This window comes from Camelus bactrianus, chromosome 35, assembly GCF_048773025.1.
Source record: "Camelus bactrianus isolate YW-2024 breed Bactrian camel chromosome 35, ASM4877302v1, whole genome shotgun sequence".
NCBI classification, from domain to species: domain Eukaryota; kingdom Metazoa; phylum Chordata; class Mammalia; order Artiodactyla; family Camelidae; genus Camelus; species Camelus bactrianus.
In genome coordinates this window covers 23858240-23873160 of record NC_133573.1, presented here as the reverse complement: position 1 = coordinate 23873160, position 14921 = coordinate 23858240, and the positions used below count along the sequence as shown (strand labels likewise).

At 38.6% G+C, this 14921-nt stretch overlaps 1 protein-coding gene across 1 annotated transcript in view; it reads right to left on the bottom strand.

Annotated features, from left to right (window-relative positions):
* Nucleotides 1–14921, bottom strand: part of CDC123 (cell division cycle 123) — a 43039-nt gene that overhangs the window by 13778 nt on the left and 14340 nt on the right. The window contains exons 5-7 of the mRNA XM_010953715.3: nt 14061–14156; nt 11910–12016; nt 1530–1578 (exon numbers count right to left, since the gene is read on the bottom strand). Coding sequence (XP_010952017.1) covers nt 1530–1578; nt 11910–12016; nt 14061–14156 — 252 coding nt within the window. The remainder of the gene's footprint in view (nt 1–1529; nt 1579–11909; nt 12017–14060; nt 14157–14921) is intronic.

The window sequence follows — 14921 nt, the reverse complement described above, 5'->3', positions numbered from 1 at the left end:
ACCAATGGTCCAAGTCATAAATGGGTCTTATTATTGTGATTGATTATTTAATTTGTGCAAATTCTCATATTGCTGCAATTTATAAATTGTATGGATGACAGATGTATGTTTCGGAGTTTGTTTTTAAATGTTCTTTGGAAAAAAACTAGTCTTGTCCTTCTGAAGTATTCACTAATCACTGCCTAGTGCCCCCAGCCTCCCTCATCCTGGCACACAGCTCTCTGCCCCTCAAGACCTAGGAGATGGTGAATTGTTCTCGGCCCCATTCCTGGAATCCCCCAATGGGCCCAGTCGGTCCCTTCCTACTGTGCCTCCCACAGTTTCTCGTACATGACACTTGAGAGAAAGCCCATACATCCCTGTTGTTCTATGATAATTTGACACAAGTCTCTCTTCTGGGTCTTTTTAACTTTGTGTTCCCAGCACAAGTATGGAACACCTAGCAGGTGCTGAGGAAATGTCTGTTAAATAAAAAATGAAATGGCAAATCTCTAAGCAGTCACTAAAAATCATGATATAAAAAACATCTAATGAACTGTGAAAATGCTCATACTATGCCAGAAGTGGAGGAAAAAAAGTGGCATACAAAGCATCTCATGAAGAGAGTGTGTATACACACACACATACACACAAACACGCACAAACATCTCAAGGGAAGTTGAAGGCCAAAATGCTAATTAATACGGGTGGTAGATTCCTCATACTTTCTTGTATTTTTAAGTTTTTGATAGGAAGTTGCTTTTCTTTAAAAAAAAAAACCAAACTATTGTTAAAGTATGTCTTAGAAATTTAAAATGCACTGATTTCAATTTTCATCATTGTGAGTATTAGTCAAGTTTTACGTGTGCTGTATTTTTGAGAAGAACCTAATTATTAAATGAAGAGCCCCACACTAAAAAATTATCCTGTTGTTATCTATTAAAACCTGAAACCCACAAATATATTTTTTACGGCTACAGTCATCTTTATTAAAACAACAAAGAAACATGCAATTGTTGCAAACTGACATTAAGGTTTTGGAAAATCTGTGTAATCTTTATTGAAACATTTTGGATAGGTAACACATACACTGTGGTTGAAAAAAATACAAAAAGTAAAAAGTTTTTCGTGATCCTTTTGTTTTCTTCAGTATGTAATCTGTAAAATGAGTGAACAATATAAAAAAAATAAAAAGGTCCACTGGACCTAAATGGTAAAATGGTGATGACTACTTTTCCTTGTAAACCAGGTTAAAAAAGCTTAAACAGGTTAAGATGGACAGTTAGTATAAAGGTGTTTCTTTTATTACAAAATAAAATATTCTACAGTATGTTCATACTGCATATATACTGGATGTATGTGTATATATATATATAACATATATATTTTATGTATATATTTCATAAATTAAAAAATTTAATGGCTCTAAGTTCCTAGAGAATTTAGTCCAAAAAACTGGATTCATTTCACTTAAGAATAAACAGCAATTCTCCAAACATCTTCATTTAGGATTATCAACTTCATCAAGATCTTTAAAAAAAGGTTCTTACCTCATATTCTATACAGGGATCTGGAGAATCATCAGTACAATGAATAAATCTTTGAGGCAAAAAAAAAAAAAAGCAATTGAATCTTGTTTTTATAGCATCAGTTTATGAACACACACTGCTTATATTTAAAAGGAGAGTAAGGTTTTATTAAAAGCATCCAGTAACAGAAAACTAATTCAAATTCACTGAATTAAGCACTAGTCAGGGTCAGGCGTTAGCCCAGGCACCCTGAAATGTTATTTCATTGGTCCTCAAAACAACCGTGTGAGCTACTAGAATCTCCAGTTTTCTGTCCATTTAAAAAAAGCTAAGACCCAGAAAAGACTACATACAGTCCCCAAGACAAGCCAGACTGTCTAACCGCAGTCCTCTCTGTGCCCTGCTTCCCGGCTGGACCGGGATCTGGTTCTCTGCCAGCATCAACTCTGCCATCTACAGCCATATAGTTAACCTAATCCTTCCCCTGTGTGCCATTTAAGAAATAATTCATAGAATCATTCATTCCTCCATTAAGTATATTGCTTCTCCCTTAAAATAAACTGTCAGCTTCACGAAGAGTTTTTCATACCCTTTATTAAATCCCCACCTTGTCGGGGGCTGGCCAGGCCCTGAGTGCTCAAATGACTAAGAGTCGCTTGTCCTTCAGGAGGCTGGTCTAGTGAGGAAAGACTAATGAGTAGACAAAGAATTTCAAAACACTGCAAATGAAAATAAAAACACTCTGGCGGCACAAAGGGAGAAGTGATTACTCTGCTATGTGCGGGGAAGGGGAGCTGGGAGTCAGGAAGGCCTCATGCGACAGGGAGGAGGGGCTGCAGAGAATTACCGGAGACCGTATCGAGGGATGTGGGACGCGAGGGGAGAATTCGCCAAAAGATGAGGTTGGAGGGTTGGAGAGAAATTCTGGACAAGAAGTAGCACCAGATCATGAAGGGTCTCGCTGGCCCACTCAGGGAGTTGTACTTTATTACACAGACAGTGGAGGGGACAGGGTTAAAAGTTTCTAAATATCTGAGGGACATCAGAGAACACAGGCTTGAGGACTATCACAGCGGTAATGGTGCTGGGGGCCTGGGGACGGAGGGGGCAAGTTGGGAGACAGAGACCAGTCAGAAGGCCTGTTGCAACAGTTCTCGGGAGAGACAAGGGTCCCATTAATGCAATGGCCATGAGAGGGAGAGGGAAAGAAGCCCTACATAAAGATATTTAGGAGACAAAGTCTGTGTTACGTGGTGACTGACTCAAAGTGCAGGGTGAGGAAGAAAGAGGCCGGACGACTGGGGTGGCTGGCCTTGAGGACAAGCTGGATGGTGATGCAAAGGCCATTTACTTGGACAGAAGGGAAAGCAGGTGCTGGGGGAGGGGGAGGGAGGAAAAGGGGAAATGATTACACCTGGGTGTCCAGAGTGGGACATATCCTGGCAGAACCACAGAGAGATGTCTAGTAAGCAACTGGAATAAGGAAACTCAGAAGACAGGGTGGAGTTGCAGATAACTGTCTGGAAATAACCATCAGGCGGTTGTAAGAATCAACGTCAAGGAAGTAGACAGAAGCAATCACCTCATGCAGGTGACAGAATTCTGGGGAAAAGTAACAACTGAAGAATAAGCAAAACAGGCAGTCAAGGGACATTTTTATGAAGAAAATACACTAGCAAACCAAAAAGTAGTTTTAAAGATGTCTTCGGCAATTCGCAAGTGAAACTGAGCTTGAAAAGCTTTTAAATTTCCCTGCGTATCTAATTAAGTTGGAATTCTCTGCAATCATTTATGGTTTATGCTACAAACAATAACAAACAAATAATGTGGCTGGGTAAGAACGTCCAAAAATAAGAACTTTCATTGCCATTAACAGTTGAGAACCAAGGAATACAATCTGAATGACAAAGAAAGGAACACACAGGCTGCTTTGTTGAAAGGAGCAGGTTTTCGCTGTATTAGTGAACAGGCACCAGAGGAAGCATTTACATTTGCTACCTCATTTAATCCTTGCAACAGTCCTGGGAGAAAAGTGCTACTGTTATTGTCCACGTTCATCACACGAGAAGTCAAGGAAGTGGTGGCAGGGCACTAAGCTACACGTGGAACTGCTTCCCTCAGGGGCGGAGCTTCTAGAGCTGCTGTGAAAGCTCTCAGATTTCACTTAAAAAAACCCAAAAACCCACAAACACTGGATGGACCCTGAGAAGCACATATGACCTTGATCATCTCTTTCAATAGTTCTACATAATAAATTTTTCTTTATTTTAGAAGATTCCCTCACCTTTCCCCCCCCTAGTTTAATAGCCTAAATATTTAAATTGGTAAAAAATTATATTGTAAAAATTACATATATAATAAAAATTCACCTAATCCTTATAACATTTTTCTTCAACTTTTTAAAATTCTCCATGAAAAGATGAAAAATGTGTCAAAAATCAATACATTGTTTTGCGCAATAAAAAATTATGTGCTAAGAGAAATTTTTCACAGGAGAGAAGAACGTTCACAATACAGTACATTTTTAAACAATAAAAACAGTCACAAAACTACATTCAGTACAATCTCCTCTTTTAAAGCATGCGTGACACAGTGATCATTTTCAGAACGTTGACAACAGTTCTTTCCTAGCAGTGACTGTTCATTTCTTCTGCTGCTTATCTGTAGATTTCTAACATTATACTTATCACCTCAGATACACATTGCTTTTATTCTGATGTTTAATTTTGAAGAATTAGAAAATACATAAAAGTACAAAGTGTACATGTAGTGCTCTTATAAGAAGCAGGCAATTCAAGTTTACTTTAAAAGTTAGTATTTCACATCTTGCAATATATACAAAAAAATCATTAACTTGTACACCTGAAACTAATATAATCTTTGGACAATTACACCTCAATTTTTTTCATAGTTAATATTTTAGCTTCCAACTAACCAGTAACTCTTTATCATAAAACTGAATTGCCTATCTTTCCTTAATTTAAATGTATCTAAAATATTCAAGAGAGGTGGGGAAAGAAAAATGACAAAGGAACTCAAATAAACAAAGTAACATGGCACTATCTTAATGGTTAATGTAACAGGACTACTACCATTTTAATTCTTGAAATGTGATTTTAACCATGTGGGTGCCATATTTTTTATAAATCTGATTATAGAGGATAGCTCTTAATACTATATATTATTCTATAAAGAACAGGTAGATTAAGGCTCTATATCTATCTAGTTTAAAAATTCTACAGGAAAACCAAAAGGAACATTTCCAATACAGGTCTTCATTATCTAAATTTTTTAATGCTTCTCCATTTCTACAAATATTGATTTCAACCCTTGGTTAATCTTCATTTGCTACTTTAAAATAGGTATACCTTATAAAACATACTTGCATTTTACCATCCTGTAACATTATTTTTTTAAGTGGTGATTGGTTTAATATTTAATGTTATTTAAAAACCTTGACTAGTTTCAAAAGGTTGACGTGAGAACATATGTGTTATGTGCGATTACTGCACAAGGCTTTTTCTTATTAAGATGATTAACCAGATGGCCAAGTCTCATCCCTGAAAGGAGAGGAAAGTGCAGAGCCATCTAATTAAGACTGAATGCGAAGGTGAACAGTAACATTTTCAGAAGCTCAGCTGAGATACTGCAAAGAATTGCCTATGAATATTTAAATTCCATTTATATTCTGGAGGAAGTTGGTTTAAAAAGCATAAGTGAGTTAAGATAATTAGTATTAACACTTAAATTTTTACAATCCTTATATAAGTTAAGTTCCAAAATTCCAGGTTACACTAAAAAAAGAAAAAGAAAGAAATCCTTAAATCAAGGCTACTTACCACCTTGATAATACTAGTAGAAACAATACTCACAGAAAATCAAAGTCTCCTAACAGGAACAATAAAATAGCTTCAGTCATATCAAACATAAAAATGTTTGTATTATTCCCTTAACTGACTGAACCAAGAACACAGATGATCCAAAAATTTACATCTGCAATGGAGGAAAAAACCTGATATCTCATTTCCAAAAATAACAACTTTCCCAACCGCCACAAGAAAGAGGTACCTCAGAGAGGTAACAGCAAGTCACTGATCAAGGAAAGCAATTTACAGAGAAGGAATACTGAGTCGTTAAATCTACTTTAGTTTTTGTTTCTATAAGCACATAACTAAAAAGCCATGGTAAGAACTAGTACAGATTATCAAATTCCAACTCAGCATATAATACAAAATTATAACATGTATTATAAATTTATTTATGAGCAAAAGCAAGAAATACATCGTAATACCTAATACCTCCCCTGTGTTAACTCAACAAATACCTTAAATAACACATGGAAATTTGTCTGAATGATGAACTAATATGAAATCATTTGAGATCACTTTGGAAGGTGGGCAACTGTTAGACAATTCCTTGTTATAACCCAGAATTAGTCTACGTCCTAGATTCATAAGCATCCGAAGTAAAGGAGAAACAATGCAGACATCTGCTCCATATCCACCCCCACTGCCAACGACCCAGTGCCTCCCCGCAGAGGCAGAACTAGATGAAACAGTATTTCTGTTGAGAAATCTGCTGATACTTCTACTGCTGTTTCTATGTAATTTGCCTTTTCTCTCTGGTCGTTTTTAAGAACTCCTTCTGTCTCTGGTGTTCTGCAGTTACACTACGGTATGTTTCCTATTGCGACACTGGTGTTTCTTTGAAATTTTCAACAAGGTACCCTGAGAAAGCAGTATTAAATCAAAGTCATCGGTTTACAGTCTAGGTAGAAAGGAGGCTCCTATGTTTCATGATAAACTCCTAATTCTTGGCAAATAATTTCAGCTCCTCTAGCTAGCTATTAAAACGTCAAAATAAACACAAGTGTTATTAAGTAATTAACGTTACATAATCTACAATATGCATTACAAAATAAAAGAATTTTCAGAGACAATAATGATAAAAATTTTATTTTGAAAAAAGGAAAAACAAAAAACAAAAAACAAAGGTCTACTTGGATGAAAGCTACCACGAAATTATGCTAGTATGTTTTTAATACATTTTACAATTACCCAGTTAACAGGAATTTTGGAGAGCAATGTTCTGGATCAGAAGTTTTGAAAAGAAAAAGAAAGAAAGGAAGAGAAAAAAGCCAAAAACTGTAAGAACTGTGCTTAGCTGGCACTGATGACAGGAATGCCACCTTTTGGCACATTCATGATGCCCTGACCCTGGCTTAAGATTGACGGAGTTTTTTCTGTGAGCTTTGTAACTGTGATCAACACACAGTTTTTATCATGATGTTCCAACTGTTTCACAAGTTGAAAGAAAACAAATGCAGCTCGTTCAATGATAAGGATGCACATGTGTGGAACTAGGGCAACTTGGACAATCAGAAAAAATATGGAAGTGGTCTAGAGAAGATAAGTGTGTCCTATGCTTTGTTACAAGTAAAGGAGGAAAATGATAGGAAAGGACATATGTATAGGATGAGCTGCGCTGCAACTAAGAAACGTATTGAATAAAAAAGAGCTCCACGGAGGTGGGAACAAGGGACCCCTCTAGCGGAAAAGACTTCACATGAAGAGGAGTCCTATGTGTTATGGTTAAGGCATGAGGTTCTGGGATGGGAGGAACAGATTTACAATGACACCTACTCAGACGGTGAGAGTTCTCTAATCTGGATCAGAAAATGTGGCAGGAATGGAGGAAGGAGACATTGCAGCATTCGTGAACTCTGAGAATGGTAATTCAGTGAGCTGACTAGACAGCTTAGGTGTTGCCTGAATCCACTGAGATCGCAATGTGCTCGTTTTCCTTTGTAAAGAGAAAACAGCACCGTGAAGCTCTGTAAAGCGGCAGTACACAGAAGCAGGACTGCCTCAAAGGGGCACGCCGCCCAGGTGTCTACTGGGGCTAATCTTCATGGACAAGCTTTCCTAAAAAGTCAGAAGGTTACGACATTATACCTCATGGTAAACAATTCTTAAGTATATAGGAAAAAAATTTAAGTCATGGGCAGAAATATAAAAGAAAAACAAAGCACCAGGGGGAAATTAAGCTTCAAAGTTCTGATGCTAAAGATTTCATTACTCAGCAGGATCCAAAATAAGAGTTCAGGCACACAGATTCTCACCAGTGGTGAAGAAAAGGTAAAAATACGATGCTGAATTAAGGGTGATTGGGTGTGTTCATTCGAATTTTCGTAGAATTCTTCAAAAAGAGCTAAAAGATGCTATCTAAAAGAACAATCTAATACAATTTTCTTGGATTTTGTTCTTTTGTTTTTGCAGGGGGAGGTGTTTAGATTGATTTATTTATTTGTTATTTTTAAATGGAGGTGCTGGGGATTGAATGCAGGACCTTGTACACGCTAAGCACGTGCTCTACCATTGAGCTGTACACACCCTCCCCCCAAAAAACATTATGAATCAACTACACTTCAATTAAAAAATAAAGTAAAATAAGTAAGCAAAATAAAACTGTAACCATCTGAAACAGAAAACCTGTCATCTAAATAGATGGGTCTTAAAAACTACAAGGTAAAGATTCTGTTAGGTTCAACTTACGTACAAAATTTTACTCCTGAAATCGTTTGCTGCTGAATTTTAGGATTAATAATGAGTTTTGTGATAATCTTAAGTATGTATAAAAATTACGTTGATCACAGCTGAGCCCAAATCACTAAGATAAGTGAACTCTCCTGACCTTTAGTCAAATCAGCCTTAGTCATGCGCCTCTCAGAGACACAATTAATGGATTAATTTTTTCACTCACTCAGCCCTTTCTTCCAAATGCCAGTTGAATATCAGGTTTTTTCAGGCCTTGGCCTACAGATGTGACACCCAATCAATAAAATAATTAATGAAAGCAGCCTTGTGACTTGACGAGTCTAGTCACATAGAATGTTTATGTGGACAATCCACTCAGCAAGTGTAATGCAGGCAGATTATGCTGACTCTCATATTTCGATCTCCATTTTTTAAAGCTTCTTGTGCACAATAACCATGTGACGAACAGGAAAAATAAGAGTACTCAGTATTCCATGTCAACTTACAGTCCTGGCTATCTACTGCCAGCTATTCCCAACCCCCAGCCATGCGAACAGAACTGGGGCTGTTCAGATGCGGACGCCTGGGCCCCCGCAATCCCAGGGATGCACGTGTACGCCTAGGGACACATTCCTCAAGGACTGTGGGCCCACACCTGCAGCACCAGGACCACCTGGGAACATGTTAGAAATGACATTCTTGGGCTCCGCTCCCAGCCTAGTGAATCAGAAACTCTGGGCGTGGGGACCAGCAATCCGTGTATTGCCAAATTCTCCAGATGATTCTGATGCAAGCTGAAGTCTGAGGGCCAGAGGTCTACACCAATCATGGCATTTCTGTTCCTCTGCCAACTACTGGATGAGGCTGAGTAACCGTCTGTGTGACCATAAACCTATCAGGAAGTCTCCTGGGAAGCTTCCAGAATGCTCTACTTGCTCATATCCAGAGAAGAATGAGGGAATGCACCCACCCCGCCTGCTTGTGATTCACATATCATCGCCACATGATACCCACACCTGCAGCAGCCATCATGTAACCATCAGGTGATGACCCCAAACACAGCCTAAGCCAAGGATGACGCAGGGAGAGGCTGAGGGCACCTGCTCCCTGGTGACCTTGATGAGCGGCTCAGTTCACCCTAGAAATACTCCATCTCCAGACTCCTTGTTCAATAATGTATTTTTAAAACCCCTGTGTGTGATTTTTAGACGTCTTTTTAGGTGGTCTTCTACCTGTAATCCTGTTCACCTGTAATCCCAACAAAAACAGCTTTGTTTTTTCTCCCCCCAAATAGGAAAATATCACAGAATTTTCATATTACATAATTTTACACATATAATTACATACTGTAATATTCTTTCTTTTACTACACTCTATAATGTTTTACTTTGAAGCATTTATAAAAGAAGGAATTTTTGAAGTGAAAATACAGAGATCGTTTAGAACAGCATTACTGAAATTATATTCTGGCTTTGGTTCCATTAACTAGTTTATGGGAGCAAATTACTGAACAGATTTAGGCCTCATTTTCTAACTGACAGAAGAGTTAGATTAAATCACTGATGGAATTCTATCCAATTTAAAGAATTAAACTCTTAATTTAATCTTTAAGGGGTTGGGAAAGGCCTCTGTGACGAAAGTTTATCTTTCAGTAAAGATCCGATCGATAGGGATTTTCATTTAGTGGCAAGATTTACAGTTATGCAACTCACTGACGCCTGACAGAACTTTCCAGAAAAGGGTGACCATGGGAACTGCCCATCTGAGAGGCTGAAAGCTCAGGGCTTGGGGTCTGTCCTGCCAACCCCCAACCACGTACACAAGGAGAAGGGCGGCGCTCTGGGGATAAATGCTTCTATTCCAAGGCCTCAAAATTCACCTGCTGACTGAACTTCTTTCCGGTACAAAAATGAAAAATGACAAAAGGCAAAACAACGGCTGACTGGTGTTTCTACCCTTCGCTGGAACCGTGGCTAAATTCACATAAGACAAAGAGGGAGAGGCCGGCCAAGAGGAGCCTGCAGGTCGCTAGACTGCAAAGATGATATTAAAAACTGTCAGCCACAGAGAACTAGGAGGGATTTATCATTTTTGGACAGGAAATAATGTCCTCATACACTGCAACTAATATTAAAGGTATATAAAAATGGTATTCAGTGAATTAATAGGTACAGAGTATTTTTAATATAATATATTCTGCAGTTTCTTTACAAAAGCATTTGATGTCCAAAAGCTCCTATGATGGCAAAAAAAAGAAAAGTGAGAGCCACGACTTCCTCTCCTCAGAGGGCATCTCCCAGAATGAAAACGCTGCTGTGTTCTTACTAAAGCAAACACCTAACAACACTGGTGCCAACACAGCCTTAAAAGGCAGATACCTAAATGTCAGAACGACAGCAAGCTTTTTCTGTAAATGGAACAGAAAAACCAATACAGGTAAAATCCTTTGCTAATGAACCTGGAGGACAATCACACTTATTTATTATTACTTAACTTCAGTTTAATTAATATAGTACTAAAACCATGGAGCCAAGCTGCAGAACCAGATGCAGAAGAGGTGATACGCAGCTGACCTGCAGAGAATGCAGTTTTTTCATGCCGGGCTCCTCTTCAGGAAAGGATCCTAGGCTGAAAGGGCATGACTGCGCAGGGCAAACTGACCTGGCGGCTGGGGGGACGCGGCGAGTGTACACAGAATTTCCAGCCCTGTGTACCTACCTGCTTAGTTTCTAGACATTCTGATATGCTTTATTTTAAAAGTCAGTTTAGTGGTTAGTTTAACTGAGATTTCGGGTTTGAAGTGGGGTAGGACAAGAAATCTAGAAGAACAACTGCTGTTTGGTGACAGAACAAAAGAAGCATAAAGAGATGGCCTACAGCTCAGCAGTGTGGGCGGCCGTCTGCCCACGGGGAGGATGAGCCCCCGGGTAACCGGCGATGAGCCCCGGGGTAACCGGCAAGGGGAGGGGAACGTGCCGTCTGTCCACAGGGAGGATGAGACCTGGGGTAACCGGCAAGGGAAGGGGAACAGTAAGTCCAGGTCTAGGAATTTATCCAAGAGGAAAAATCAGGAAGGTGCACAAGGATTTAAGCTCAAGGATATTCCCTGCACAACTGCCGTGAGAAGAGAGGACTGGCGATCCAAATGGTGCTACAGCTCTCCAGGAGAAAAGTCTTCAGGAAGTTTAAAACAACGATGCCTTAAAAGTATTTCATGACACATAAAGATGTTTGCTATATACTGAGAAGTGCAAAAGCAGGCTGCTAAGCAGTATGAACGACGCGATCTCATTTTTGTTTTAAAAAAATTGAAATAGTTAGACATAGGTCTATGTACTATACCTATGCATAGACAGAATCCTGCAAATATGTAAAACTGATTGTGGTGAGCTAATGAATGCGTTTACATTTCCTGTTTTTGTTTGGCTATAGTCCCTAATTTAATTTTTCTATGATAAGCATATATTGGGGGTTTGTTTTGTTTTATGAGGGGGAGGTAACAGGTTTGTTTGTTTGTTCATATGGTGGTGCTGGGACTGAACCCAGGACCTCATGCTTGGTAAGCGTGCACGCCACCACTTGAGCTATACCCTCCCCCGTGGTTTTATAATAAGAAAAAAATTACCCATATATTTAATGGGCAGATATATAGAAAGCCCTTGATATTTACATGTATTCATTCATTGAACAGTATTTGCTGCCAAAGGAAAAGAAAGGTTTGCTTTAATAGGTTATTTGAGAAAATGAAACAGCCTTGCTGTGGGGAACTGTTTATAACGGTACTAGAACTAATGGAATTTCACCTGTAGAAAAATGCTCACAAGCACCGAAACTGCTGACGTAAGAGAACAAGGGACATACTTACGGTTGGGTGAAGTCACGGGTGATGAAATCAGAACTCTTGAACAGTAGAAAGATGTCGCTGAGGGTTTTACACTTCAGGGAACTGTTCATTGCTATCCAGTACGCATCCTGAATCATAAAGCATGTGCTGCTCAGTATATATTCCAAGTTAGTTGCCATGAATGGCATTCAGGCGTATATACAGACTCAATAATGCATGTCATTTCAAGGGTTTAAAGGAAAAAGTCAGGTAAGAAATTGTAGCTGTACTGTCAAATGTCAAGTTACACTTCCACACAGGGATTAGCATCTCTACTGCATGCTGGACACTCAGTTTTGAACTGAGGCGTTAAGGTCCTCAAATGAAAGGTGCCCAAGCACTCCCCTATGTCTTCCTTACAGATGATGAAAGAAGGGGATAGAGAGGTATCAGAAATGCTGATACTTCAGTGATACGACCCAGGTATAAAGAGATAGCCTGACTAGCTCCCCTCTAAGAAAATAGAGAAGCTTTCCTTTCTTCCTGTTTCTGGGAGAGACAGCTGGAACACTGAAGTCTGGTGACTGAAGCAGGTAAGACCCATGTCTATTGACTCTGTGAGAGAAGAGGTGACATATTCTGAACCGTTGCAATTTAAAATAGTGAACATCTCATACATAGGAATCAAATGGGTAAGGACAGCAGACACAGGAGGCACAAATCTCAGTGAAACATGCATAAAAATGATAGAATAAGTCATTTAAAAAATATACTGCTCCCATAGATAGAGCAGACACAGGACAGTAATATAATTTTGAGAAAACTAATGACTGCAAAAAAAATGTCCAATTATCCATGCTCTACGAAAGAAAGCACTGGCGCACAGCCGGCACTTAAGAAATAAATAAATGAACAAAAGAATCACTTAAAACCACAAATAATCTCCCCATCTTAACTGGAAAGCCTCAGGCCAGATCAATTGTAAAGAACGATGCTCATAATCTAAAAATAAGCTTCAATAACTTCTTTAAAATCTCTCCCAATGGAAAAAGATGATGGACTTCTGGTTAGAGGTGGTATACTGAACACACAGATTTAACTCCACTGAAACGACAGTGTATGCACAGAAAACCAGGCAACTGAATCAACGACAATCACTAACTCCAGGGAATACAAAATGTTGAAGAAAAAAACGTAAGCAATGTATGGTATGTGTCCGATGTGTGCATGGTGTTTGCATAAATGTAACAGGAGAAACATGGAACACGGATCTAATCAATGTGTGCTGTTCCTATGAGGTCAGTGGAACAGAAAGTCAGAGGGATAGAAGATGAAAGAGAGCTGAACGTTTCTGCTTGAAATTAGGAAGTCAGTAATAAATACGTGAGACAGAAGAAATAAGAAGTAGAAGAAAAAAACAAAGAATGTACTAAACTATTTGAAAGCAGCTGCTTCTGAGCAGTGGGAAATGAGGAAGCAAAGCAGGTGTCAGGGCATACTGATTTTATTAGCAAGCTTCCGGATCTTTCGAAAACTTAAACTATGTATATGTGTCACTAATTTTAATAAGTCAAAATAAAAACCAGATTAAGCAGTTTATCATTCATTTTAGAATAAGAAAAGAGAAACACGTGACATGATTTGTGAAAATGCAAATAAGTCTTGGTTCCTCAAATGAGCTTTGCTGACATAAAACTGTTTTCTACTGGTGTAGGAAAAATAATGGAATTTTTTCCCAGGCCTCCACTTAAAAAAAAAAATCTTGTCAATGCAATGTTGAAACAATAAAACACAATTTAAGAAAATGTCAGTTGATTTGTCAAACTGCTCCATTTCTAGATCCTGTGACATTTTAATTTTTATTACTTTTCAATAGAGAAAAGTGTCTCCATCAAACTGAACAGCTGAAGTTTTGAAAAGAGCAGAGAAAGGCTTTCCTCAGATTTCTAGTGTGATCAGCAACACAAGAGGTTGAAACTGTCTTCTGGCAAAATATACAGTATTTCACAGACCCAGGAAAGTGTACTGCAAAATGAAGGAAAATAAAGTAACAGGGGGAGAGTGAAAATCAACTCCATAGTATTTTCCCTAGAATTAGGAATATAATTGGACCCTCCGTGGGGATATAAAATGAAATGGAAGAGCAGAACAAAGAATATTCAAACAGTGAGAGATTTACTGAAATGTTCCTACCCTTGGGGCACTCCAGTTAAGCTTAGGAAATACACTGCCCCCCAGGGAATTGATAGCTTCTTGGACTTTGGTGGTGAACTCAGGAAATTCTGGTGCCTACAGAGAGAGGGAAGAAATCATTTAGGCAAGTCAGTATCATTCACAATAAATATAGAAAATAGATCAAAATCTCAAGGTCCAACTCTTCAAGGTGTTAAAAGGTAACTGAAAATACAAACTACCATCAGAATTTCTGAACTCAGCTAAATAAACACAGCGATCAAATAACATGAGAAACGGAAATGAATAACAAGTGCTAAAATGACGCTTTCCAAAGCAATCAAGACCCACAAAGCTGAACAGGGATGTGGGGATATCAGGAAGGAAGGGTGCTCTTAACACATACATGAAACCAGCATTTATTAAGTGAAAAGAGACGAGCGGAGTATCACCTGTACATATCCTCCGACTCTTAGAAGTAGTACCTCAGATTTAAAGGGCCAGAAGCCTTTCTGTTTGCAGGAAAAGATTCCTGGACCCATCCCCTAAGGGCTTCATAAGAGTGAGAAATAAATTATGTGGTTAACTGTATTTAAACATGGCTATTTCCAGACAAGTTTTAATATAAACAAAACTCAAAAAGCAGGACCTTGGTGAAGTTAAAAATGTTCTTTCCTTTTTGGTCGATTTTAAAATGCATATTTTATAATGGTAAGTACCCAAAAACCCACAGGGTCGTTTCCACCAGGAGGTAAATAGAAACACAGGAGTGTAGGTAAACCTAATTACTATTATGCTCTCCCTTGGGCCTTATGTCACCAGCAAAGGAGCCCATGGACATAAAGTAGAGAAAAGAGGAATAAGGCACAGGGACCTGCAGGA